This window comes from Aedes albopictus, chromosome 3, assembly GCF_035046485.1.
Source record: "Aedes albopictus strain Foshan chromosome 3, AalbF5, whole genome shotgun sequence".
NCBI classification, from domain to species: domain Eukaryota; kingdom Metazoa; phylum Arthropoda; class Insecta; order Diptera; family Culicidae; genus Aedes; species Aedes albopictus.
Window position 1 is genome coordinate 236452084 of NC_085138.1, and position 25459 is coordinate 236477542.

General features: G+C 43.7%; 2 protein-coding genes across 2 annotated transcripts; both read left to right on the plus strand.

Annotated features, from left to right (window-relative positions):
- The first annotated feature begins 7602 nt into the window (after nucleotides 1–7602).
- LOC134289840 (uncharacterized protein K02A2.6-like) lies at nucleotides 7603–10916 on the plus strand. The gene has a single exon (XM_062856471.1). It carries the CDS (start codon nucleotides 7886–7888, stop codon nucleotides 10760–10762), a length of 2877 nt encoding a protein of 958 aa, XP_062712455.1. The 5' UTR covers nucleotides 7603–7885; the 3' UTR covers nucleotides 10763–10916.
- Nucleotides 10917–17952: 7036 nt separating this feature from the next.
- On the plus strand, nucleotides 17953–21119 carry LOC134289841 (uncharacterized protein K02A2.6-like). Its single transcript, XM_062856472.1, has one exon. It carries the CDS (start codon nucleotides 18149–18151, stop codon nucleotides 21023–21025), a length of 2877 nt encoding a protein of 958 aa, XP_062712456.1. The 5' UTR covers nucleotides 17953–18148; the 3' UTR covers nucleotides 21026–21119.
- The last annotated feature ends 4340 nt before the right edge of the window (nucleotides 21120–25459 follow it).

The following is a 25459-nucleotide window of genomic DNA, read 5'->3' on the forward strand; positions in this document are numbered from 1 at the left end:
CCGAGACCTGGAGAACCGAGTCACATCCCAACACGCATTATTGATGTACAACAGATGGACAATCCCATCTTAGGCTTGGTTTTCAATATTTCGGCCGAATAAGCTGTTATTTAGTGACATCGTTTTTTTATTTATTTATTTTACCTTTACCTTTTTTTCATTACAGCATTTGTAGCATTTTATTTTAGCTATCATTTTGTTAGTTGGAATATAGCAATCTACTCAGCTTGACGAATTGACTAAATGCCATTTTTCTTCTAAACCATGGGGGGAAAATCTGCTCAACAGACTCTCCCGAACAGAAAGGTCCGGGTAGTGTGGGCTTAAGGCCGTCTACTACAACAAAAGTAAAAGCCAGGACTACTTTCTCCTCGACCCACTGGACACATTCCCACAGTCGCTAAACACTACGTCTCTCCGGAATCACCAAGAAGGCATTGCTTCAGAGAGGGGCTAGTGCACATCGCCCAAGTAACACAACTTGTTATATAGCAGTTCAAATTACACATTTCATACTAGTTCTGATGTATTTTTCTTGCATTATTCACACAATATGGAGCACTTATATAATCAAAACAGCGCAAAAAATGGCGGCTTATAAAACATCTTATAAGTTATACAAGGTGTATGCCAATACACTTATAGTACTAATAATTTCGTTCCAAGTACTTTCCACCCAAGCCCTTGGTTGTAAATAAGCTATTTGTCATAATTGCCAACTATCAAAATACCGATATAATGCAATCACTTTCATAAGTTGGAATAAGGTTATTTACCAGCAATACAACTTATAGAATGCCGTACTATAACATACTATAAGCATTCGTTGGAATTAAGTTATTTGAAGGTAATATAACTTGTGGCATCCCATAATACAATACTAACTGGAATGTGAACTATGTACATTGAATACGTACACGTGTCGTATCAACGGACACTAACTAATTGCATTGATAACCAACAACATAATATGAAGGCAGGGATCATGATCGTTAATAAACTATGCTGACGATATAATTTGTCAAATGACTAAAATCAATATAGTCGATGCTTTTTCACATGCGCTGCTAGATTCATGGTGAAACTTTTGGTTTTACTCCATCAGAATTGAAGCGCCACTGCGTTGAATTAAAAAATGTACATTAAAATTGTGATATTTCTTTAAAATTCTCCTGGAAATCAATATGGCAGCTTCCATGAGAAATGCAGTACCGGTTGAAAGTATTGAGAATGGTGAAAATTTTCAACCATACTTATAGTTATATATGCTGATCATTCTCGAATGGCTATTCAAATGTTATAATGTTTAGGAAGTATTTATTAGCTGAATAATAAAAAAATGTAAAAGAAAATAATGTCAATTTAAAACGCATTTTATTTTGTGTAATTATATTTTGAGTCGGTACTGTGATCTGAATATTTATTTCTGGTGGGACTCAGACCGTAATTAAAATCAAGTGTTTTGGTTGTAATTAAGCTGAAATTACGTTAAAACAAGTTCTTGATAACTACGTTGCAATAGATTTTAGAAGAACTTATAATAACAGTAATAATACATTTAAATAGCATCTTTATAGCGTGTTCATGCATTTATTTTAAATTTTGTTATGGAAAGAATTTTTGGACACCAAAAGAACATATATACAGCTTATCTTTTAACGCGGCTTAGCTGTATTTATCAAACGTCAAAACACTGTTATGAGCAATCACGGTGCTTGTTTTGTCGGGTTTTTCTCGTTTCCAAGGGATTCCTGTTGGTCGATGATTTATCTGACCATCCAGTTTTTCAATTGTGGAGACAGTGGCGCGGGAACACGTCGGCAAGACCTACATTTCGATGATAATCGGCCACTAGCAGCAGTTTCGGCATTTACGGTGACGTCCAAATAGCTACGGCTATACTTACACTTTCACGGTGGCCGGAGTACAAGCTGTACAGTATTACGGTGGACATTGGATCTGGATCGCAAATACTGCAGTAGCAACGTTTGGTCAACGAAACTGACGCAAAAACGGCCGCAGAGGGTGCATCATTTTAAGGAAAGGTTTATGTGGCCACACTGATTTACCATACTGATTAGAATATGGCAAGTGGCGATACTTACGAGAAGTAAACTTGGTGGGTGCTTTGTTTTTTATAGAACTGCAACCATGGTCTGTTTACCGAAATCATGTGATATATGTTAAAAAAGGGATTACATATCAGTGACAGCAGACCATAAAAATTACGAAACTAATCATACATGAATTTTTTGATTTTGTAGTGCTATATAATTGTAAATGTAACATATTTTATACTTTGTTGAATCAAAGTTATTTTTATTGATGTTTGTTATTGGTCAACTTGATTTCATCTTGAATATAACATAAGAAGTTGTCAGGTGCGCTTATAGTACTATTATAAAACATCTTCTGTATTTTTTATTTCTGAAGATGTTTTCTGTGTTACGATCGCATCCTCAAGGTTAGCTGCGTAGCCTGCAGCAACGAACATCGATGGCTCGCTTTGGAGAGTTTACCAACATAGCATGCTGGCGCTTAGCCAGTTTCCCGAGTGGTTCTCCATCACTCCCTTCATCCTCGGAAGGCGAGCAGGGTCAGTCACCACGCCCGCGTCCTAATGTTTTGCCATCATCAAGAACTGAAGCCTACGTGCACTCGATCTGAACTGTTGAAGGCAAGGGTATCGCTGCGCTTCAGGCCCTATCAGCTGCACCGGAATGTTGCGGATAGTAGGGCCTCCACTTGCCCCGGCCCTTACCGAGAATCCCTTTCCAACCGCGGGCTCGGCTTCAACACCACACCCACGATGGAACCTTGCGGGACTCCTGCGGTTATGTGAAAGCACTTCCGACCCACCTCTGTGTCATAAACTAGTATTCGATTCTGGAAATAACTTCCGAGAATCTTGTTAAGGTACGCAGGGAATCCCCAGCCGCAGGAGTGCATCGGCAACTGACGCTATTGAACGCGTTCCTTACATTCAGAGTCATTACACAGATCGAAAACAGAGTGAAAAATTCTGTGACATATGATGCACATAATTAGAGCGTGGGATATCACAGAAGTTTACATGACATATCATGTAAAAGTCATGAAATATCATGTAAACTTTCATTATATGTCATGTAATTCACCATGACTCTGAGTGTTTACATGACATATAAAAAAAGACACTACACCGTCTTTAACCAGAGGTTGTACAGACGTTAAGCACTTACATTAGATTACGGACAACACACATAACACCCAGTGGCTCAGTGGGGAATTTTCCATTTGACGAAAAGTTTTCCCCGACTGGAGTGGGAATCGAACCCACTCTCCGAGGCTCAGTCGACTTGTGTCCTGGTTCCAGACACCTGAAGCAAACCTCCGGTGGCTCGTGGAACGTCAGATGGCATACTAACCAGTCCACCTAGATTTTCCTACCACCGAGAAACAGACGTCACACTCCCATCGCTTCCCATCGATCACCTTTTTAACGGTTTATTCAAATATTTAGTAGTAGGTCGATTGACCACTCGCGGCGCTGGTACCGTTTTTGCTCTTGTTTGACACTTGCTCACCACCGCCATCTCGTGGCGGCCAAGCCAAACACAGTACATTTAGCATTGGGCGATTACGTTTTCGTAACGATGTTTTTTTTTATTGAAATTTGTTCTAAGTGTTACGTCTGTTTTTCTGTGTTCCTACTTAAACGGCCTTGTTCACGTCTGCCACGGGTAGCTGTACCAAGGCTACCCGTGTCCCTGCCAGCCCCTTCCGTAGCCGAATGGTTGCAATGGCCACCTGCACCTCACACTGGTGCCGTGACAAGATCTTCCGCTTCAGTGACCTCGTCTAGGTTCTTCACCTTCAGAGTCGCCTCTGCTATAAGAGCCATCACCTCGACCCCTTCGCCAAGGACCTCTTCCGCCAGGCTGTTGTAAGCGGTGCCCTTGCGAACCTATTACGAAAAAATAATAAAGCACTACAAATGCGATTTATAATATAACATCTTGAAGTGGATCCTTACAAATGCGTCATAAATTAGGACATCACATACGAAAATACACAACACAGAACATATATTTTTCCCTGTTACCCTATTGGATAACAATTTCCGATGACAGGATGACGAGGTTTCATTAATGTTGTTGGTCCATCAGTCAATCCTGTAATCGTATTTTCTCTGACAGGTTGTCTTTTGTTCGCAGCTTCGGTTGCTTTCATAGCTTGCGTTTTGTCAAGGAATTTTTAATCCTATAAGGGGGATGTCCTTCGGGTTTCATCACTAGAGTTCTATAACTTGAAGTCTGTGCCAGGGAAAGGTTTACATCTCTAGTATGTACTTAATCACGGCCCGAAATGGCAATCGAAATAGGATTGCGGGCCTCTATTCTACCAGAGCCCTATAAATGTGCATTAATACTAGGAGAATATTTACAAGTTAAAATAGCACATTTAACACAAAAATAAAACTTGTAATAAACCTTCGCGCTTGATCTCTAGGATCATTTCACCCGTACGACTGTACGAGTTCGTCTAATACTGCGCCCGTCGGCTCTCAGATCCACGATCTTGGCGTCGCTTCGCATCGTCCTTAAGACATCCGACTTGGACTGTTTGGTCTTGATGACGAGCGCGTCGCCTTTCATGTGCTTGGCACCTACTCTTCTACGCCTTCTTGGTTTTGCGTCCCTGATCTCCTCTACTTGCGGTTTTTTCATCCTCTTCCGCTCGACTTTCCTCCAAGGGAGTAGTGTGCGGTATTTCGGCAGCAGCAAAGTTTCGCGCGCTCGCCTTGCTAGATTTTTGCGATTTTTTTTCCTCTTCCCTCTGCGGGGCTCCGATGACGGGACGAGTGTGCGCGCGCCGTGGTTCGAGTCGGTTCCGAATTTTTTGCTTCCCTTCGGCGCTAGTTTCCAATACACTTTTAGTTGATAATAAATATTTTCTTTCACTTTTTGCATTTACACAAAAGAGTGAAAAATGTTACTTCGGGTTCGCCGGTCGAGAAAAAATCCGGGCGCCGACAAGTGAGTCGCGTTCAGTGTATTTCTGTGTGGAATAGACTAAAGGTTTCTGCTCCCTAGTGGAGTGGAGACGCGCGATAGAATTTTCTTTTTGGCTAGTTCTTGCGTCGAAAAGTGGTCGGTTGTTAACGGCGGTTTGTGTATATTGATCCATTGTCAAATCATATCACCAACCATAGGTGACTCCCGGACTGACAATGTACCTTACCCTACTAAAAAATCCTTCCTGAGACAAACGTGGGGATGCAGCGATTCGCGGTCTTTATAACAACGTTTGTCTTACTAACATTCCCTTCCATCCTCGATGACCGTAAGGACGTGGCCGGCGCCGTTATTGACCTTATTAAAGTTGAGAGCTCTCGACCTGTGTACATTGAGAATAGTAAGCTAATCCCAAGCCCTATTCATTGGTTCCTTGTGCAATTTCGATTGCTCTGGTCAATCACGGAGTAGCAACTACGAATTGTGCGGTCATCTATGCTCATGCTCATGCTCATGCTCATGCTCATGCTCATTCCGCTCGACTTTCCTCCAAGGGGGGTCCTCCTCTTGGTTCGCCCTTCTCTGTGATTGATGAGGTCCTAATAACGATCGTAACCTTCTGTTCCCTTCCTTCCGGGACGGGCCAGCCTTTTCAGACCTACCCTTCCCCGCTTTCCGGTAGCGCCTGGCTGGGGTCCGACTTGCCGGCACTACTGCAAAAACGTTATCTTCTAATCTTACTTTATATGTCAACGTCATGCTTAAGTAAATTGAAGTACGTAAAAAGGTCGAAATAAACGTGGTGAAATCAGATTTTAACGTTGAACCACGAAGATATCAATCGATAACGTACTTGGTTTGGAAGTGTCGGCTCGTGTATTGCGCATATCACAAATTTTGATATGCATTTTTTGAAGAGAGTGACCCACATGGTGACCCTCTTTGGGTACATCGCAAAACATCAGAAAAAACGTTGGAATATGTATCGTTTTTATACATGGATATACATCAGGAAACATCTGAATCTAATATTTTTTACATCAACATTGATGTATAAAGAACATACATCAGAAAAACGTTTGAATCTTACGTTTTTGTATATAAAAAACATCTGAAAACGTCAGGTTTTGATGTTCTGGATAATATTCTTGACATCATAAAACATTTGATTTCCTGATGCATACATTATGTTCCCTTGCATGAACACATCTAAGTCGTAATTTGTTATGCCACCAGCGTGTGCATGACGAAATATAGATCGTAGTCGCCCATGCCCATTGCCATGGGTGAAGATCAACAAAATGAAAAATTATTTGTCACTTCTTAACAAGCCACCAAACAGAATAGTTGTAATAAATTAGCTCTCTAACAAGAAGCACAGTTCTTTCATTTTCTTCAAGAAAGAAGGAACGTAACAAAAGTTGGCGACGAGGAAAAGTTCCTGCTATCCCGGAAGCGAATTCAAGCCCTGTTCCTGCCAAGCATCAAGACAAATTCCGTTCCACCACTGAAGCCCTCAACCCACTCAAGAATCAAGAATGGCCGACGCCGATCTGAAGCAAGCGATTCTCCGGCTGACGGATCTCATCGCAACCCAGCAGCAGCAGATTGCAGCTCTCCAGCAGGGCAACGCCAATCAAGCTGGAAGCGAGAAGATCATCGAGTCACTCTCCACCGGAATCGACGAGTTCCAATACGATCCGGACGGCGGCATCTTTTTCGATTCGTGGTACGCTCGGTACGAGGACGTGTTCAAGGAGGACGGTAAGCATTTGGACGACAAGGCGAAGGTCAGGCTGCTTCTGCGGAAAATCGGTACGCAGTTCCACGAACGCTACGTGAACAGCGTTTTGCCGAACCATCCGCGGGATTTTGGATTCGAAGACACCGTGAAGAAGCTGAAGAAGCTGTTCGGACGCCAAAAGTCCCTATTCAACGCTCGGTACCAGTGTCTTCAATACGTGAAGAACGACGCCGATGATTTTTCGTCATACGCCGCGTCGGTCAACAAGCACTGTGAAGCGTTCCAGATGGAAAAACTGTCCAGCGACCAATTCAAGACTCTCAGGTTCGTATGCGGTCTCCAGTCACCGCGCGATTCGGACATCCGGACCAGACTGATCGGAAAGTTGGAAGCTGAAGAAAACGCGCCGCCCGCCGACGGTGCCACTCTCAAGCTTGAAAACCTGGTTGAGGAGTGCAACCGCATCATCAACCTCAAGCAAGATACCCAGATGATCGAGAAAGGCTGCGGGGACAAGTCAAACATTCACGCAATTTCTCGCCATCATCGTACTTCAAGTCGGAAGGAGAAGAAGTCGCAGTCACCGAAAACACCTTGCTGGTTCTGTGGGGATCTACACTACGTCAAGGAGTGTCCCTACCAGTCGCATACCTGTACGAAGTGCAAGCGGAAGGGGCACAAGGAAGGCTACTGCTCCTCATCCGAAAAGAAGTCATCGAAGCAGGTCGACAAACCGAAACCGAAAGACGTCGTCAAGTCCAAAGGTATCTCGGTTAAGCGAGTTGACCTCACGAAGAAGCGGAAGTACGTCAAGATCGAAATCAACGGTTCGTCCGCAACGTTGCAGCTCGATTGTGCCTCCGACATCACCATTATTTCCAAGCGCACTTGGACATCCGTGGGCAAGCCTGTCATCAATCCATCGGAAGTCGACGCCGTGAGTGCCTCTGGTGACAGCATCGGAATCCTAGGTGAGTTCAACGCCGAAATCACCGTTCAAGACGTGACAAAATCTGGCCGCATTTTCGTCACGAACAATCCGGATCTCAACGTACTCGGAATCGAAACAATCGATCAGTTCGATCTCAGGTCGGTTCCATTCAGCTCGTTGGTCAACAACATCCAGCCAAACTCGAACGCAACGATGCAGAAGCTTCAAGCCAAGTTTCCTGAAGTGTTCCAGTCCACGCTCGGATGCTGCTCGAAAGCGAAGGTAACACTCTATCCGAAGCCAGACGCACGCCCTGTGTACTGCCCCAAGAGACCGGTTGCCTACGCTGCCCTCCCGAAGGTTGATGCTGAGCTGCAGAGACTTCAAGATAACGGCATCATTTCGCCAGTCCAGTTCTCCGATTGGGCTGCTCCCATAGTCGTGGTTCGCAAGTCCGATGTCTCCGTACGTATCTGTGGTGACTACTCCACGGGTCTCAACGACGCACTCGAGTCGGATCGCCATCCGCTGCCACACCCGGACGACATTTTTGCTGAACTAGCCGGCTGCCGTTACTTCTCCTGCATCGACCTATCGGACGCCTATCTTCAGGTCGAAGTAGAGGAATCATCACGACGACTGCTCACGATAAACACGCACAAGGGTTTGTTCCAGTACAACCGTTTGCCGCCCGGTGTGAAATCGGCTCCTGGAGCGTTCCAGAGGATCATCGACAGCATGGTTGCCGGCATTCCTGGTGTCAAGCCTTACCTGGACGACATCCTAATCGCTGGCAGGACTCAAGAAGAGCACGACCTCAGGCTTCACGCTGTGCTGCAGCGAATTCGTGAGTATGGTTTTCATCTCCGCATCGAAAAGTGTCGTTTCTCCCTGCCGCAGATCAAGTTTCTGGGCCACATCGTCGACAAGGATGGTCTCCGCCCAGATCCAGCCAAAACCAGCGCTATCTCCGAAATGGCACCTCCAACGAATGTATCGCAACTACGATCGTACCTCGGTGCGATTAACTACTACGGACGGTTCGTTGGACAGATGAAGCAACTCCGAGCACCCCTCGATCGGCTACTCAAGAAAGATGCTCCTTGGAAGTGGACTGCTGAGTGTCAAAAATCGTTCGACCGTTTCAAGTCCATCCTGGTCTCCAATCTCTTGCTGACGCACTTCGATCCCAGTAAGGAAATCATCGTGGCTGGAGATGCGTCCAAGGACGGCTTGGGTGCCGTTATCCTACATCGTTTTCCCGGCGGCTCCGTCAAAGCCATCGCTCACGCTTCAAGGTCGCTCACACCTGCGGAAGAAAACTATGGTCAAATCGAGAAGGAAGCGCTCGCGTTGGTGTTTGCAGTTACCCGTTTCCACAAGATGATTTTCGGTCGCAGATTCGTGCTACAGACCGACCACAAGCCCCTTCTCAAGATTTTCGGCAGCAAGAAAGGAATTCCCGTCTACACGGCAAATCGTCTCCAGCGCTGGGCGCTTACGATGTTGCTGTACGACTTCGATATCCAGTTCGTGCCAACGGCTAGTTTCGGACACGCTGACCTGCTGTCACGCTTGATGAGCTGCCACAGCAAACCGGATGAGGAATACGTTATCGCTGCTCTCCAGACGGAAACCGACGTGAAGGCAATCCTCGACGACTCTACTTTCCATTTGCCTGTCACAGCACAAATGATCGCCAAGGAAACGCAAGACGACCCGGTCCTTCAAGAGGTAATCAACCACATCAGCAACGGCTGGCCGAGCACGGCAAGCGAGCTCCACACTCCAGCTGTACGTCAATTCTACTCGCGAAGAGAAGGTCTTCAAGTTACCCAGGACTGCATCATGTTCGGTGATCGAGTTGTGGTTCCTGAACGGTTCCGCAAACGCATCATCCGACAACTCCACCGTGGACACCCCGGGATCGATCGGATGAAATCACTCGCAAGAAGTTTCGTGTACTGGCCGAACATCGACGAGGACGTTGAATCGTTTGTGCGCCAGTGTCGTTCCTGTGCTGCTTCTGCAAAATTGCCCCGCAAGACTACCCTATCATCATGGCCGATACCAACGAAACCATGGGATAGGATTCATATCGACTACGCAGGACCGGTCGATGGTTACTTCTACCTTGTCGTGGTAGATGCCTACTCAAAATGGCCGGAAATTTTCAGGACCCGTAGCACCACTACCACAGCGACGCTGGAGCTCCTGCAAGAAACTTTCGCAAGATATGGAAACCCACATACTCTTGTGTCCGACAATGGTACCCAGTTCGTCAGCGCCAGTTTCAAGCTTTTCTGTGACGAAAATGGTATCCAGCATCTGACGACCGCGCCGTATCACCCACAATCGAACGGACAAGCAGAACGTTTCGTCGACACCTTGAAGAGAGGATTGAAGAAACTTGCCGAAGGGGAAAAGACGGTGACGTTCCAGCGCCTTCAGACGTTCCTATCCGTTTACCGATCAACACCAAACCGAAACGCTCCGGATGGTAAATCCCCTGCTCACCTGTTCCTAGGACGAAAAATGCGGACATCCCTGGATCTCTTGAAGCCGAGTTCTCCGCGTCCAACCCTGGTCAACGAGAAGCAGAACGACCAGTTCAACCGAAGACACGGAGCGGTCAAAAGAGCCTTCAATCCGGACGACCTGGTGTACGCGCAAGTACATCGCCGAAACAAAACCGAATGGGTTCCTGGACAGGTTATCGAACGCAAGGGATCAGTGGACTATACTGTGTTACTCGAAAACGGACGCCTCATCCGAGCACATACGAATCAGCTACGCCACCGGTTCTCGGATGCAAGTGAAGCCGTTTCTACACCCAACAACCAACTCCCTTTTGCGCTTCTCCTCGACGAATTCCAAATCCAAGTTCCAACGCCAGTGGTTCTGGAAGATCCGCTAGACGAACTGGTTCCCGACACCGCAAATGTTCCAGCTGACGATGACGATGGAAATCAGGACGTGATGACGGATGATGAGCCCGAGGTTCCCATCAGTATTGGTTCGCCGGAACCAGCTCGACCAGGAAGATATCGCAGGCTACCAGCTTGGCTTGCGCCCTACGATCTCTTTTAAAAGGGGGAGATGTTATGCCACCAGCGTGTGCATGACGAAATATAGATCGTAGTCGCCCATGCCCATTGCCATGGGTGAAGAACAACAAAATGAAAAATTATTTGCCACTTCTTAACAAGCCACCAAACAGAATAGTTGTAATAAATTAGCTCTCTAACAAGAAGCACAGTTCTTTCATTTTCTTCAAGAAAGAAGGAACGTAACATAATTAAAACTTGATGTTGATGAACACATCATAATTAAATGTCAAATGCAATTTTTTATTCGGGAGGATACTAAACTAACGAATACATGTCAGAACTAATTTTATTAGATCCATACTTGTAAATTAGAGTATGCGAGACTCCACATCAATGACTATTTCTTAGGCCATCCAAATAATTCTGGAGTTAAGGCCTTTATATCTACACTCGTAACAATGCATCGGGTATATTTCAAACCTAGTAATATTATAAGGGATCATAAGTGATACTTAAGATATCGCTGATGTACTGGAAATTTATCTCCCACGACTTGTAATCACATGTATGAACTGAATGGGATAAATTCTGATATTCATGCACGTTTAATGATGAGTCAATACAAATGTAAACCGAATATCTCAGCTTCAGAATGGTTCGGACGATTTGGAACAACTCTAAGTTATACACTATGCGGTCTAACTAATCATTAATGGATTAATATTTTATGCACTCTACTACTGGATGTGTACAATACTTTGTTACGAGTGTAGATCTAAAGGCCTTAATCAGTTGCTATTCATCTCTCAGCGAAACCACACGCGTTCGGTTCTATTCTGTTTCATTTCATTGTACCATCCTGCCGGTTGCGAGGAAAAATTGTGTTTTGCTGGACACATCGGTGCTTCCGAAACGGCCTTTTTTAGAATGTGAGTTGGAGTTGGGTATGACGCTAGTAAAGAGCATCCAACCCAAGCAACCAAAAGTTCGGATAAAATAGCATGTTTGGGCTTAATCAGTCATTCGAAAGAAGATGAATAGCATCCTATTCAGCTCACTTTTTAAGTAATTAACCGAACTTGAGTTCACAAAAAGTACACTTATGTCGCTGAAAGAAACGCTATTCATCTTAAAAAATGAAAAAAAAAAATGCGCTTAGTCCTCAAAAGTTATTATTATGAGACATTAGTACATGTGTAATCCAAATTGACTAATACCTTGAAATAATTTTGGATGCTTTTTACTTTACTGAGAATTGATCTCCAGTTCTCCTCGTTGAAAGCCGGCGCCTAACCACTACTCCATGTATGTGTTGTTAGGCACTGTGGGATTTTACTCAATGTGCTTATATCATTTAGTATAGCTCAATCAGGTACGCGTGTGAACTTTCTCTGAACTTAAAATACGCCGCAAGACAAAACTTTTTGATGCCGAAGGTTCGAAAGAAGTTTACGTGGAACTTCTCGTGAACTTACATAGTATGACATTTTCAGTTTGTTTTGGTTCGTAATTGAAACAAGTGCAAAGCAATAAATTAGTCATTAATTGGCTCGGTAGCTTAGTTGGTAAAGCACTTGTCTAGCGAATAAGGGTCGTGAGTTCAAATCTCATCTGAGCTGTGTATTTTTTCCTAATTTAACCAATAATTTACCCATCTGTGCATATGTAAAGCTATGTTCATTTAGAATCCGGAATGACAAAATTACGTAGGGTATTGGTTCCCTTCTTAAGCATGTGGCTCCCATTTTCATCCTACGAAAAACAAAGGATTGAAGCGCTGTTTGTTTTGTTTCTTATTTTTGAATTTTTTGTTAGAAGTGAGCACCCATGAAAACAAAAAGAACGGAATCAATCGGTGCCGTAATCGCTTGTTTTCGCATAAGATGAATATGGGAGCGTGAGATTGTGGTCAAACTGAATAGCTCGTGGAAATTCCCGGTGGTTGCACACGGGAGGGTTCCTTTGTTCATAACCTGGTGAAAGAAACCGGAGACTGCCCCAAACTTCCCTCAGACGCCAAGCAGATGCCGGTTCGGTCAATCGTGGTGGCGATCAAACTATTTGTACCAGATAATGTTTTTGAATATTTTCAACTATTGTGTATTTACATATGAAAATAAAATTAAATGGCTTCAAGTAAATAACATTCTGAGTTTAAACTACACCGAAATACTACAAAAATTCTACCATGCTGCAGTAAATTTGAAACTGTCAAAGTAACTACCCAAGTAACCACGAAGCTGTATATAAGTACATCAATTTGGTCATATATTTATATTTAAAATTGTATAAATAATGCTGCACTACTTTAAACACCTCATTGAAGCAATATTAATATTACTGATGTGGAGTCAATCTCGCATACTCTAATTTACAAGTATGGATCTAATGAAATTAGTTCTGAAATGCATACGTTAGTTTAGTATCCTATTACTAGTCAAGGCTTTACCATCAAAACTCCAAATCGTTTTATGTTGCCTAGAGCATCACCAGGTCATGACCACCATCATTTCATGTTTTAAAATATATCTTTGAATGTGATAAATAAAGCTCAAGTGATTTAAAACGAAAACAAAATTATTGGTATTCAGTAGACTAAGTTCAAAACTTCTGGATGTTTTGGATAACCTGGAGATATCATGGCAGATGTATGTTACAGCTGTAAAAGGACATAAATCGTTTCTACCTAACAGTTATATCTCCGAAATGTTCTATCATAACATAACCTCCATATATGCATATGATAGCACAACTAATCCCCTTGTTTAAACCGTTTTGATTTCGATAATTCACCTACACTAAATTCTGTTTTTACGCGATGTTTTGTTCCGCATAAAAAAAATCGTGTAAAAAAGTTTACAAAACTTTTTTTTATCGGGTCATCCTAAAATTTTGACAGGGTTTCAAGGATGATAAGAGAGATCTCTGGTAGAAATTTGAGCCCCATCGGAAGTAAATTGCGACCAGGAGAGAAGAATCTTTCCAAAAACACATCGCGTAATTTCGAGAAAATCGTGTAAAAAAAATCGTGTAAAATAAAACCGCGTAAAAAAAGATCGTGTAAAAAAAGAATTTAGTGTACTATGTAAAAGGTATGAGTAAAATTATAAAAAAAGATTGTCCACATCCATTAAGAGCTGACTGAGCAGCAGTTAGACGCGGTTGACGACGTTTAGCAACGGATAAATCCAAATTTTTCTGGTTAGCAAAGGAAGTGTCATTTTCCCTGATGCGAACAGGGGCAGTATAATTTCATGTAGAGCTCTTTTTTTTATTTATCGTCTGTATTAACGAGATTTTTAGCCCTAGGCTAGTTCATCTCGGGACCCACGCTTAACTTCCCTTCCGAAGGAAGAACTCACATTTTGCGAGTTTGTCGGGAGTGGGATTCGATCTCAGGTCCTCGGCGTGAGAGTCAAGTGTTCTAACCATCATGTAGAGCTCTGCCTTTTTTTGTGAATTTAAAATTAATGCAAATTCTAAATGCTAATAATAATTATTCATTCTTACTGTAGAGCCCAGTGTATGCACCACCCCCATCTCTGTTCTGAGCATAGCATTTCGCTTCCTACACACTCAGATTTGATTACCGAACTCGGTAAATTTTTACTGGGTTTTTGAACAGCAGAGTTAACTCAGTAAAAAATATTATTACCGAACAGTCAGTAAGATGCAAGGTTCCTGAACTGTCAAACAATTACCGATTTAGTCAGTAAAGAATGCAACCCTAAACATGCTGACTTTTTCAGCAAAAATATTGTTTACAATAATTTACTGGGTTTTTCAGTTAATGATAAGTATCCAGAAATCCTCCTCCTGCGGAACCCAAAATTTGCAAATTTTAATTTCCTCCGGAAACGTTTGTCCGTTTCTTACCATTGCATTACACGTTAGCCAGCTGTTATCGTAGTACAACTTCACAAAAAAATAAAACATTTTTAACTTACAAAATGGAACTCGCTGTCCGTAATTGATCTGATGCCTACGAAACGAGTTTCTCCGCAAATTCTTGGGGGATGGTTTCCCTCCAGATCTCGCCGTCATTTGTAAGTTGTTGTGGTTTAGATGTACGGCTTTCCTCTAGCAGCGGCCTTTTTCGTGTGTAGCAACGTTTTTGATTTCATTCAGAAGCCAATCGGAGATTTGATTTTCCTGATCTCGTTGATGTCGCCTCCACCGGATTTTTCCGCCTGACAGTAATGCTCGCGTGTCAGGTAATGTTTTGATTAAGCTTTACCGAGATCTCAGTAACAACAATTTTTTACTGAAAATTCGGTTAAAGATTTTACTGACTTTTCGCAGCAGCAAAGTTTCGCGCGCTCGCCTTGCTAGATTTTTGCGATTTTTTTCCTCTTCCCTCTGCGGGGCTCCGATGACGGGACGAGTGTGCGCGCGCCGTGGTTCGAGTCGGTTCCGAATTTTTTGCTTCCCTTCGGCGCTAGTTTCCAATACACTTTTAGTTGATAATAAATATTTTCTTTCACTTTTTGCATTTACACAAAAGAGTGAAAAATGTTACTTCGGGTTCGCCGGTCGAGAAAAAATCCGGGCGCCGACAAGTGAGTCGCGTTCAGTGTATTTCTGTGTGGAATAGACTAAAGGTTTCTGCTCCCTAGTGGAGTGGAGACGCGCGATAGAATTTTCTTTTTGGCTAGTTCTTGCGTCGAAAAGTGGTCGGTTGTTAACGGCGGTTTGTGTATATTGATCCATTGTCAAATCATATCACCAACCATAGGTGACTCCCGGACTGACAATGTACCTTACCCTACTAAAAAATCCTTCCTGAGACAAACGTGGGGATGCAGCGATTCGCGGTCTTTATAACAACGTTTGTCTTACTAACATTCCCTTCCATCCTCGATGACCGTAAGGACGTGGCCGGCGCCGTTATTGACCTTATTAAAGTTGAGAGCTCTCGACCTGTGTACATTGAGAATAGTAAGCTAATCCCAAGCCCTATTCATTGGTTCCTTGTGCAATTTCGATTGCTCTGGTCAATCACGGAGTAGCAACTACGAATTGTGCGGTCATCTATGCTCATGCTCATGCTCATGCTCATGCTCATGCTCATTCCGCTCGACTTTCCTCCAAGGGGGGTCCTCCTCTTGGTTCGCCCTTCTCTGTGATTGATGAGGTCCTAATAACGATCGTAACCTTCTGTTCCCTTCCTTCCGGGACGGGCCAGCCTTTTCAGACCTACCCTTCCCCGCTTTCCGGTAGCGCCTGGCTGGGGTCCGACTTGCCGGCACTACTGCAAAAACGTTATCTTCTAATCTTACTTTATATGTCAACGTCATGCTTAAGTAAATTGAAGTACGTAAAAAGGTCGAAATAAACGTGGTGAAATCAGATTTTAACGTTGAACCACGAAGATATCAATCGATAACGTACTTGGTTTGGAAGTGTCGGCTCGTGTATTGCGCATATCACAAATTTTGATATGCATTTTTTGAAGAGAGTGACCCACATGGTGACCCTCTTTGGGTACATCGCAAAACATCAGAAAAAACGTTGGAATATGTATCGTTTTTATACATGGATATACATCAGGAAACATCTGAATCTAATATTTTTTACATCAACATTGATGTATAAAGAACATACATCAGAAAAACGTTTGAATCTTACGTTTTTGTATATAAAAAACATCTGAAAACGTCAGGTTTTGATGTTCTGGATAATATTCTTGACATCATAAAACATTTGATTTCCTGATGCATACATTATGTTCCCTTGCATGAACACATCTAAGTCGTAATTTGTTATGCCACCAGCGTGTGCATGACGAAATATAGATCGTAGTCGCCCATGCCCATTGCCATGGGTGAAGATCAACAAAATGAAAAATTATTTGTCACTTCTTAACAAGCCACCAAACAGAATAGTTGTAATAAATTAGCTCTCTAACAAGAAGCACAGTTCTTTCATTTTCTTCAAGAAAGAAGGAACGTAACAAAAGTTGGCGACGAGGAAAAGTTCCTGCTATCCCGGAAGCGAATTCAAGCCCTGTTCCTGCCAAGCATCAAGACAAATTCCGTTCCACCACTGAAGCCCTCAACCCACTCAAGAATCAAGAATGGCCGACGCCGATCTGAAGCAAGCGATTCTCCGGCTGACGGATCTCATCGCAACCCAGCAGCAGCAGATTGCAGCTCTCCAGCAGGGCAACGCCAATCAAGCTGGAAGCGAGAAGATCATCGAGTCACTCTCCACCGGAATCGACGAGTTCCAATACGATCCGGACGGCGGCATCTTTTTCGATTCGTGGTACGCTCGGTACGAGGACGTGTTCAAGGAGGACGGTAAGCATTTGGACGACAAGGCGAAGGTCAGGCTGCTTCTGCGGAAAATCGGTACGCAGTTCCACGAACGCTACGTGAACAGCGTTTTGCCGAACCATCCGCGGGATTTTGGATTCGAAGACACCGTGAAGAAGCTGAAGAAGCTGTTCGGACGCCAAAAGTCCCTATTCAACGCTCGGTACCAGTGTCTTCAATACGTGAAGAACGACGCCGATGATTTTTCGTCATACGCCGCGTCGGTCAACAAGCACTGTGAAGCGTTCCAGATGGAAAAACTGTCCAGCGACCAATTCAAGACTCTCAGGTTCGTATGCGGTCTCCAGTCACCGCGCGATTCGGACATCCGGACCAGACTGATCGGAAAGTTGGAAGCTGAAGAAAACGCGCCGCCCGCCGACGGTGCCACTCTCAAGCTTGAAAACCTGGTTGAGGAGTGCAACCGCATCATCAACCTCAAGCAAGATACCCAGATGATCGAGAAAGGCTGCGGGGACAAGTCAAACATTCACGCAATTTCTCGCCATCATCGTACTTCAAGTCGGAAGGAGAAGAAGTCGCAGTCACCGAAAACACCTTGCTGGTTCTGTGGGGATCTACACTACGTCAAGGAGTGTCCCTACCAGTCGCATACCTGTACGAAGTGCAAGCGGAAGGGGCACAAGGAAGGCTACTGCTCCTCATCCGAAAAGAAGTCATCGAAGCAGGTCGACAAACCGAAACCGAAAGACGTCGTCAAGTCCAAAGGTATCTCGGTTAAGCGAGTTGACCTCACGAAGAAGCGGAAGTACGTCAAGATCGAAATCAACGGTTCGTCCGCAACGTTGCAGCTCGATTGTGCCTCCGACATCACCATTATTTCCAAGCGCACTTGGACATCCGTGGGCAAGCCTGTCATCAATCCATCGGAAGTCGACGCCGTGAGTGCCTCTGGTGACAGCATCGGAATCCTAGGTGAGTTCAACGCCGAAATCACCGTTCAAGACGTGACAAAATCTGGCCGCATTTTCGTCACGAACAATCCGGATCTCAACGTACTCGGAATCGAAACAATCGATCAGTTCGATCTCAGGTCGGTTCCATTCAGCTCGTTGGTCAACAACATCCAGCCAAACTCGAACGCAACGATGCAGAAGCTTCAAGCCAAGTTTCCTGAAGTGTTCCAGTCCACGCTCGGATGCTGCTCGAAAGCGAAGGTAACACTCTATCCGAAGCCAGACGCACGCCCTGTGTACTGCCCCAAGAGACCGGTTGCCTACGCTGCCCTCCCGAAGGTTGATGCTGAGCTGCAGAGACTTCAAGATAACGGCATCATTTCGCCAGTCCAGTTCTCCGATTGGGCTGCTCCCATAGTCGTGGTTCGCAAGTCCGATGTCTCCGTACGTATCTGTGGTGACTACTCCACGGGTCTCAACGACGCACTCGAGTCGGATCGCCATCCGCTGCCACACCCGGACGACATTTTTGCTGAACTAGCCGGCTGCCGTTACTTCTCCTGCATCGACCTATCGGACGCCTATCTTCAGGTCGAAGTAGAGGAATCATCACGACGACTGCTCACGATAAACACGCACAAGGGTTTGTTCCAGTACAACCGTTTGCCGCCCGGTGTGAAATCGGCTCCTGGAGCGTTCCAGAGGATCATCGACAGCATGGTTGCCGGCATTCCTGGTGTCAAGCCTTACCTGGACGACATCCTAATCGCTGGCAGGACTCAAGAAGAGCACGACCTCAGGCTTCACGCTGTGCTGCAGCGAATTCGTGAGTATGGTTTTCATCTCCGCATCGAAAAGTGTCGTTTCTCCCTGCCGCAGATCAAGTTTCTGGGCCACATCGTCGACAAGGATGGTCTCCGCCCAGATCCAGCCAAAACCAGCGCTATCTCCGAAATGGCACCTCCAACGAATGTATCGCAACTACGATCGTACCTCGGTGCGATTAACTACTACGGACGGTTCGTTGGACAGATGAAGCAACTCCGAGCACCCCTCGATCGGCTACTCAAGAAAGATGCTCCTTGGAAGTGGACTGCTGAGTGTCAAAAATCGTTCGACCGTTTCAAGTCCATCCTGGTCTCCAATCTCTTGCTGACGCACTTCGATCCCAGTAAGGAAATCATCGTGGCTGGAGATGCGTCCAAGGACGGCTTGGGTGCCGTTATCCTACATCGTTTTCCCGGCGGCTCCGTCAAAGCCATCGCTCACGCTTCAAGGTCGCTCACACCTGCGGAAGAAAACTATGGTCAAATCGAGAAGGAAGCGCTCGCGTTGGTGTTTGCAGTTACCCGTTTCCACAAGATGATTTTCGGTCGCAGATTCGTGCTACAGACCGACCACAAGCCCCTTCTCAAGATTTTCGGCAGCAAGAAAGGAATTCCCGTCTACACGGCAAATCGTCTCCAGCGCTGGGCGCTTACGATGTTGCTGTACGACTTCGATATCCAGTTCGTGCCAACGGCTAGTTTCGGACACGCTGACCTGCTGTCACGCTTGATGAGCTGCCACAGCAAACCGGATGAGGAATACGTTATCGCTGCTCTCCAGACGGAAACCGACGTGAAGGCAATCCTCGACGACTCTACTTTCCATTTGCCTGTCACAGCACAAATGATCGCCAAGGAAACGCAAGACGACCCGGTCCTTCAAGAGGTAATCAACCACATCAGCAACGGCTGGCCGAGCACGGCAAGCGAGCTCCACACTCCAGCTGTACGTCAATTCTACTCGCGAAGAGAAGGTCTTCAAGTTACCCAGGACTGCATCATGTTCGGTGATCGAGTTGTGGTTCCTGAACGGTTCCGCAAACGCATCATCCGACAACTCCACCGTGGACACCCCGGGATCGATCGGATGAAATCACTCGCAAGAAGTTTCGTGTACTGGCCGAACATCGACGAGGACGTTGAATCGTTTGTGCGCCAGTGTCGTTCCTGTGCTGCTTCTGCAAAATTGCCCCGCAAGACTACCCTATCATCATGGCCGATACCAACGAAACCATGGGATAGGATTCATATCGACTACGCAGGACCGGTCGATGGTTACTTCTACCTTGTCGTGGTAGATGCCTACTCAAAATGGCCGGAAATTTTCAGGACCCGTAGCACCACTACCACAGCGACGCTGGAGCTCCTGCAAGAAACTTTCGCAAGATATGGAAACCCACATACTCTTGTGTCCGACAATGGTACCCAGTTCGTCAGCGCCAGTTTCAAGCTTTTCTGTGACGAAAATGGTATCCAGCATCTGACGACCGCGCCGTATCACCCACAATCGAACGGACAAGCAGAACGTTTCGTCGACACCTTGAAGAGAGGATTGAAGAAACTTGCCGAAGGGGAAAAGACGGTGACGTTCCAGCGCCTTCAGACGTTCCTATCCGTTTACCGATCAACACCAAACCGAAACGCTCCGGATGGTAAATCCCCTGCTCACCTGTTCCTAGGACGAAAAATGCGGACATCCCTGGATCTCTTGAAGCCGAGTTCTCCGCGTCCAACCCTGGTCAACGAGAAGCAGAACGACCAGTTCAACCGAAGACACGGAGCGGTCAAAAGAGCCTTCAATCCGGACGACCTGGTGTACGCGCAAGTACATCGCCGAAACAAAACCGAATGGGTTCCTGGACAGGTTATCGAACGCAAGGGATCAGTGGACTATACTGTGTTACTCGAAAACGGACGCCTCATCCGAGCACATACGAATCAGCTACGCCACCGGTTCTCGGATGCAAGTGAAGCCGTTTCTACACCCAACAACCAACTCCCTTTTGCGCTTCTCCTCGACGAATTCCAAATCCAAGTTCCAACGCCAGTGGTTCTGGAAGATCCGCTAGACGAACTGGTTCCCGACACCGCAAATGTTCCAGCTGACGATGACGATGGAAATCAGGACGTGATGACGGATGATGAGCCCGAGGTTCCCATCAGTATTGGTTCGCCGGAACCAGCTCGACCAGGAAGATATCGCAGGCTACCAGCTTGGCTTGCGCCCTACGATCTCTTTTAAAAGGGGGAGATGTTATGCCACCAGCGTGTGCATGACGAAATATAGATCGTAGTCGCCCATGCCCATTGCCATGGGTGAAGAACAACAAAATGAAAAATTATTTGCCACTTCTTAACAAGCCACCAAACAGAATAGTTGTAATAAATTAGCTCTCTAACAAGAAGCACAGTTCTTTCATTTTCTTCAAGAAAGAAGGAACGTAACATAATTAAAACTTGATGTTGATGAACACATCATAATTAAATGTCAAATGCAATTTTTTATTCGGGAGGATACTAAACTAACGAATACATGTCAGAACTAATTTTATTAGATCCATACTTGTAAATTAGAGTATGCGAGACTCCACATCAATGACTATTTCTTAGGCCATCCAAATAATTCTGGAGTTAAGGCCTTTATATCTACACTCGTAACAATGCATCGGGTATATTTCAAACCTAGTAATATTATAAGGGATCATAAGTGATACTTAAGATATCGCTGATGTACTGGAAATTTATCTCCCACGACTTGTAATCACATGTATGAACTGAATGGGATAAATTCTGATATTCATGCACGTTTAATGATGAGTCAATACAAATGTAAACCGAATATCTCAGCTTCAGAATGGTTCGGACGATTTGGAACAACTCTAAGTTATACACTATGCGGTCTAACTAATCATTAATGGATTAATATTTTATGCACTCTACTACTGGATGTGTACAATACTTTGTTACGAGTGTAGATCTAAAGGCTTTAATCAGTTGCTATTCATCTCTCAGCGAAACCACACGCGTTCGGTTCTATTCTGTTTCATTTCATTGTACCATCCTGCCGGTTGCGAGGAAAAATTGTGTTTTGCTGGACACATCGGTGCTTCCGAAACGGCCTTTTTTAGAATGTGAGTTGGAGTTGGGTATGACGCTAGTAAAGAGCATCCAACCCAAGCAACCAAAAGTTCGGATAAAATAGCATGTTTGGGCTTAATCAGTCATTCGAAAGAAGATGAATAGCATCCTATTCAGCTCACTTTTTAAGTAATTAACCGAACTTGAGTTCACAAAAAGTACACTTATGTCGCTGAAAGAAACGCTATTCATCTTAAAAAATGAAAAAAAAAATGCGCTTAGTCCTCAAAAGTTATTATTATGAGACATTAGTACATGTGTAATCCAAATTGACTAATACCTTGAAATAATTTTGGATGCTTTTTACTTTACTGAGAATTGATCTCCAGTTCTCCTCGTTGAAAGCCGGCGCCTAACCACTACTCCATGTATGTGTTGTTAGGCACTGTGGGATTTTACTCAATGTGCTTATATCATTTAGTATAGCTCAATCAGGTACGCGTGTGAACTTTCTCTGAACTTAAAATACGCCGCAAGACAAAACTTTTTGATGCCGAAGGTTCGAAAGAAGTTTACGTGGAACTTCTCGTGAACTTACATAGTATGACATTTTCAGTTTGTTTTGGTTCGTAATTGAAACAAGTGCAAAGCAATAAATTAGTCATTAATTGGCTCGGTAGCTTAGTTGGTAAAGCACTTGTCTAGCGAATAAGGGTCGTGAGTTCAAATCTCATCTGAGCTGTGTATTTTTTCCTAATTTAACCAATAATTTACCCATCTGTGCATATGTAAAGCTATGTTCATTTAGAATCCGGAATGACAAAATTACGTAGGGTATTGGTTCCCTTCTTAAGCATGTGGCTCCCATTTTCATCCTACGAAAAACAAAGGATTGAAGCGCTGTTTGTTTTGTTTCTTATTTTTGAATTTTTTGTTAGAAGTGAGCACCCATGAAAACAAAAAGAACGGAATCAATCGGTGCCGTAATCGCTTGTTTTCGCATAAGATGAATATGGGAGCGTGAGATTGTGGTCAAACTGAATAGCTCGTGGAAATTCCCGGTGGTTGCACACGGGAGGGTTCCTTTGTTCATAACCTGGTGAAAGAAACCGGAGACTGCCCCAAACTTCCCTCAGACGCCAAGCAGATGCCGGTTCGGTCAATCGTGGTGGCGATCAAACTATTTGTACCAGATAATGTTTTTGAATATTTTCAACTATTGTGTATTTACATATGAAAATAAAATTAAATGGCTTCAAGTAAATAACATTCTGAGTTTAAACTACACCGAAATACTACAAAAATTCTACCATGCTGCAGTAAATTTGAAACTGTCAAAGTAACTACCCAAGTAACCACGAAGCTGTATATAAGTACATCAATTTGGTCATATATTTATATTTAAAATTGTATAAATAATGCTGCACTACTTTAAACACCTCATTGAAGCAATATTAATATTACTGATGTGGAGTCAATCTCGCATACTCTAATTTACAAGTATGGATCTAATGAAATTAGTTCTGAAATGCATACGTTAGTTTAGTATCCTATTACTAGTCAAGGCTTTACCATCAAAACTCCAAATCGTTTTATGTTGCCTAGAGCATCACCAGGTCATGACCACCATCATTTCATGTTTTAAAATATATCTTTGAATGTGATAAATAAAGCTCAAGTGATTTAAAACGAAAACAAAATTATTGGTATTCAGTAGACTAAGTTCAAAACTTCTGGATGTTTTGGATAACCTGGAGATATCATGGCAGATGTATGTTACAGCTGTAAAAGGACATAAATCGTTTCTACCTAACAGTTATATCTCCGAAATGTTCTATCATAACATAACCTCCATATATGCATATGATAGCACAACTAATCCCCTTGTTTAAACCGTTTTGATTTCGATAATTCACCTACACTAAATTCTGTTTTTACGCGATGTTTTGTTCCGCATAAAAAAAATCGTGTAAAAAAGTTTACAAAACTTTTTTTTATCGGGTCATCCTAAAATTTTGACAGGGTTTCAAGGATGATAAGAGAGATCTCTGGTAGAAATTTGAGCCCCATCGGAAGTAAATTGCGACCAGGAGAGAAGAATCTTTCCAAAAACACATCGCGTAATTTCGAGAAAATCGTGTAAAAAAAATCGTGTAAAATAAAACCGCGTAAAAAAAGATCGTGTAAAAAAAGAATTTAGTGTACTATGTAAAAGGTATGAGTAAAATTATAAAAAAAGATTGTCCACATCCATTAAGAGCTGACTGAGCAGCAGTTAGACGCGGTTGACGACGTTTAGCAACGGATAAATCCAAATTTTTCTGGTTAGCAAAGGAAGTGTCATTTTCCCTGATGCGAACAGGGGCAGTATAATTTCATGTAGAGCTCTTTTTTTTATTTATCGTCTGTATTAACGAGATTTTTAGCCCTAGGCTAGTTCATCTCGGGACCCACGCTTAACTTCCCTTCCGAAGGAAGAACTCACATTTTGCGAGTTTGTCGGGAGTGGGATTCGATCTCAGGTCCTCGGCGTGAGAGTCAAGTGTTCTAACCATCATGTAGAGCTCTGCCTTTTTTTGTGAATTTAAAATTAATGCAAATTCTAAATGCTAATAATAATTATTCATTCTTACTGTAGAGCCCAGTGTATGCACCACCCCCATCTCTGTTCTGAGCATAGCATTTCGCTTCCTACACACTCAGATTTGATTACCGAACTCGGTAAATTTTTACTGGGTTTTTGAACAGCAGAGTTAACTCAGTAAAAAATATTATTACCGAACAGTCAGTAAGATGCAAGGTTCCTGAACTGTCAAACAATTACCGATTTAGTCAGTAAAGAATGCAACCCTAAACATGCTGACTTTTTCAGCAAAAATATTGTTTACAATAATTTACTGGGTTTTTCAGTTAATGATAAGTATCCAGAAATCCTCCTCCTGCGGAACCCAAAATTTGCAAATTTTAATTTCCTCCGGAAACGTTTGTCCGTTTCTTACCATTGCATTACACGTTAGCCAGCTGTTATCGTAGTACAACTTCACAAAAAAATAAAACATTTTTAACTTACAAAATGGAACTCGCTGTCCGTAATTGATCTGATGCCTACGAAACGAGTTTCTCCGCAAATTCTTGGGGGATGGTTTCCCTCCAGATCTCGCCGTCATTTGTAAGTTGTTGTGGTTTAGATGTACGGCTTTCCTCTAGCAGCGGCCTTTTTCGTGTGTAGCAACGTTTTTGATTTCATTCAGAAGCCAATCGGAGATTTGATTTTCCTGATCTCGTTGATGTCGCCTCCACCGGATTTTTCCGCCTGACAGTAATGCTCGCGTGTCAGGTAATGTTTTGATTAAGCTTTACCGAGATCTCAGTAACAACAATTTTTTACTGAAAATTCGGTTAAAGATTTTACTGACTTTTCAGGGTTACTGACTTTGTACGGCAAATTGCAAATATTACCGTGCGTTCAGTATTGGTGATTACCGAATTTTGCAATTTTGTTTAGAAATAACTGAACATCAGTTATTCTTCAACAGAATAGCTGATAGCTCGGTGATTCTGGTGTTTTACGGTTCGAACTCCGTAAAAAATATTACCG

Bases quoted from the DNA above. Each gene is read 5' to 3' on its own strand.
- LOC134289840 (XM_062856471.1), top strand. From the start codon at position 7,886: ATGCAGAAGCTTCAAGCCAAGTTTCCTGAAGTGTTCCAGTCCACGCTC.
- LOC134289841 (XM_062856472.1), top strand. From the start codon at position 18,149: ATGCAGAAGCTTCAAGCCAAGTTTCCTGAAGTGTTCCAGTCCACGCTC.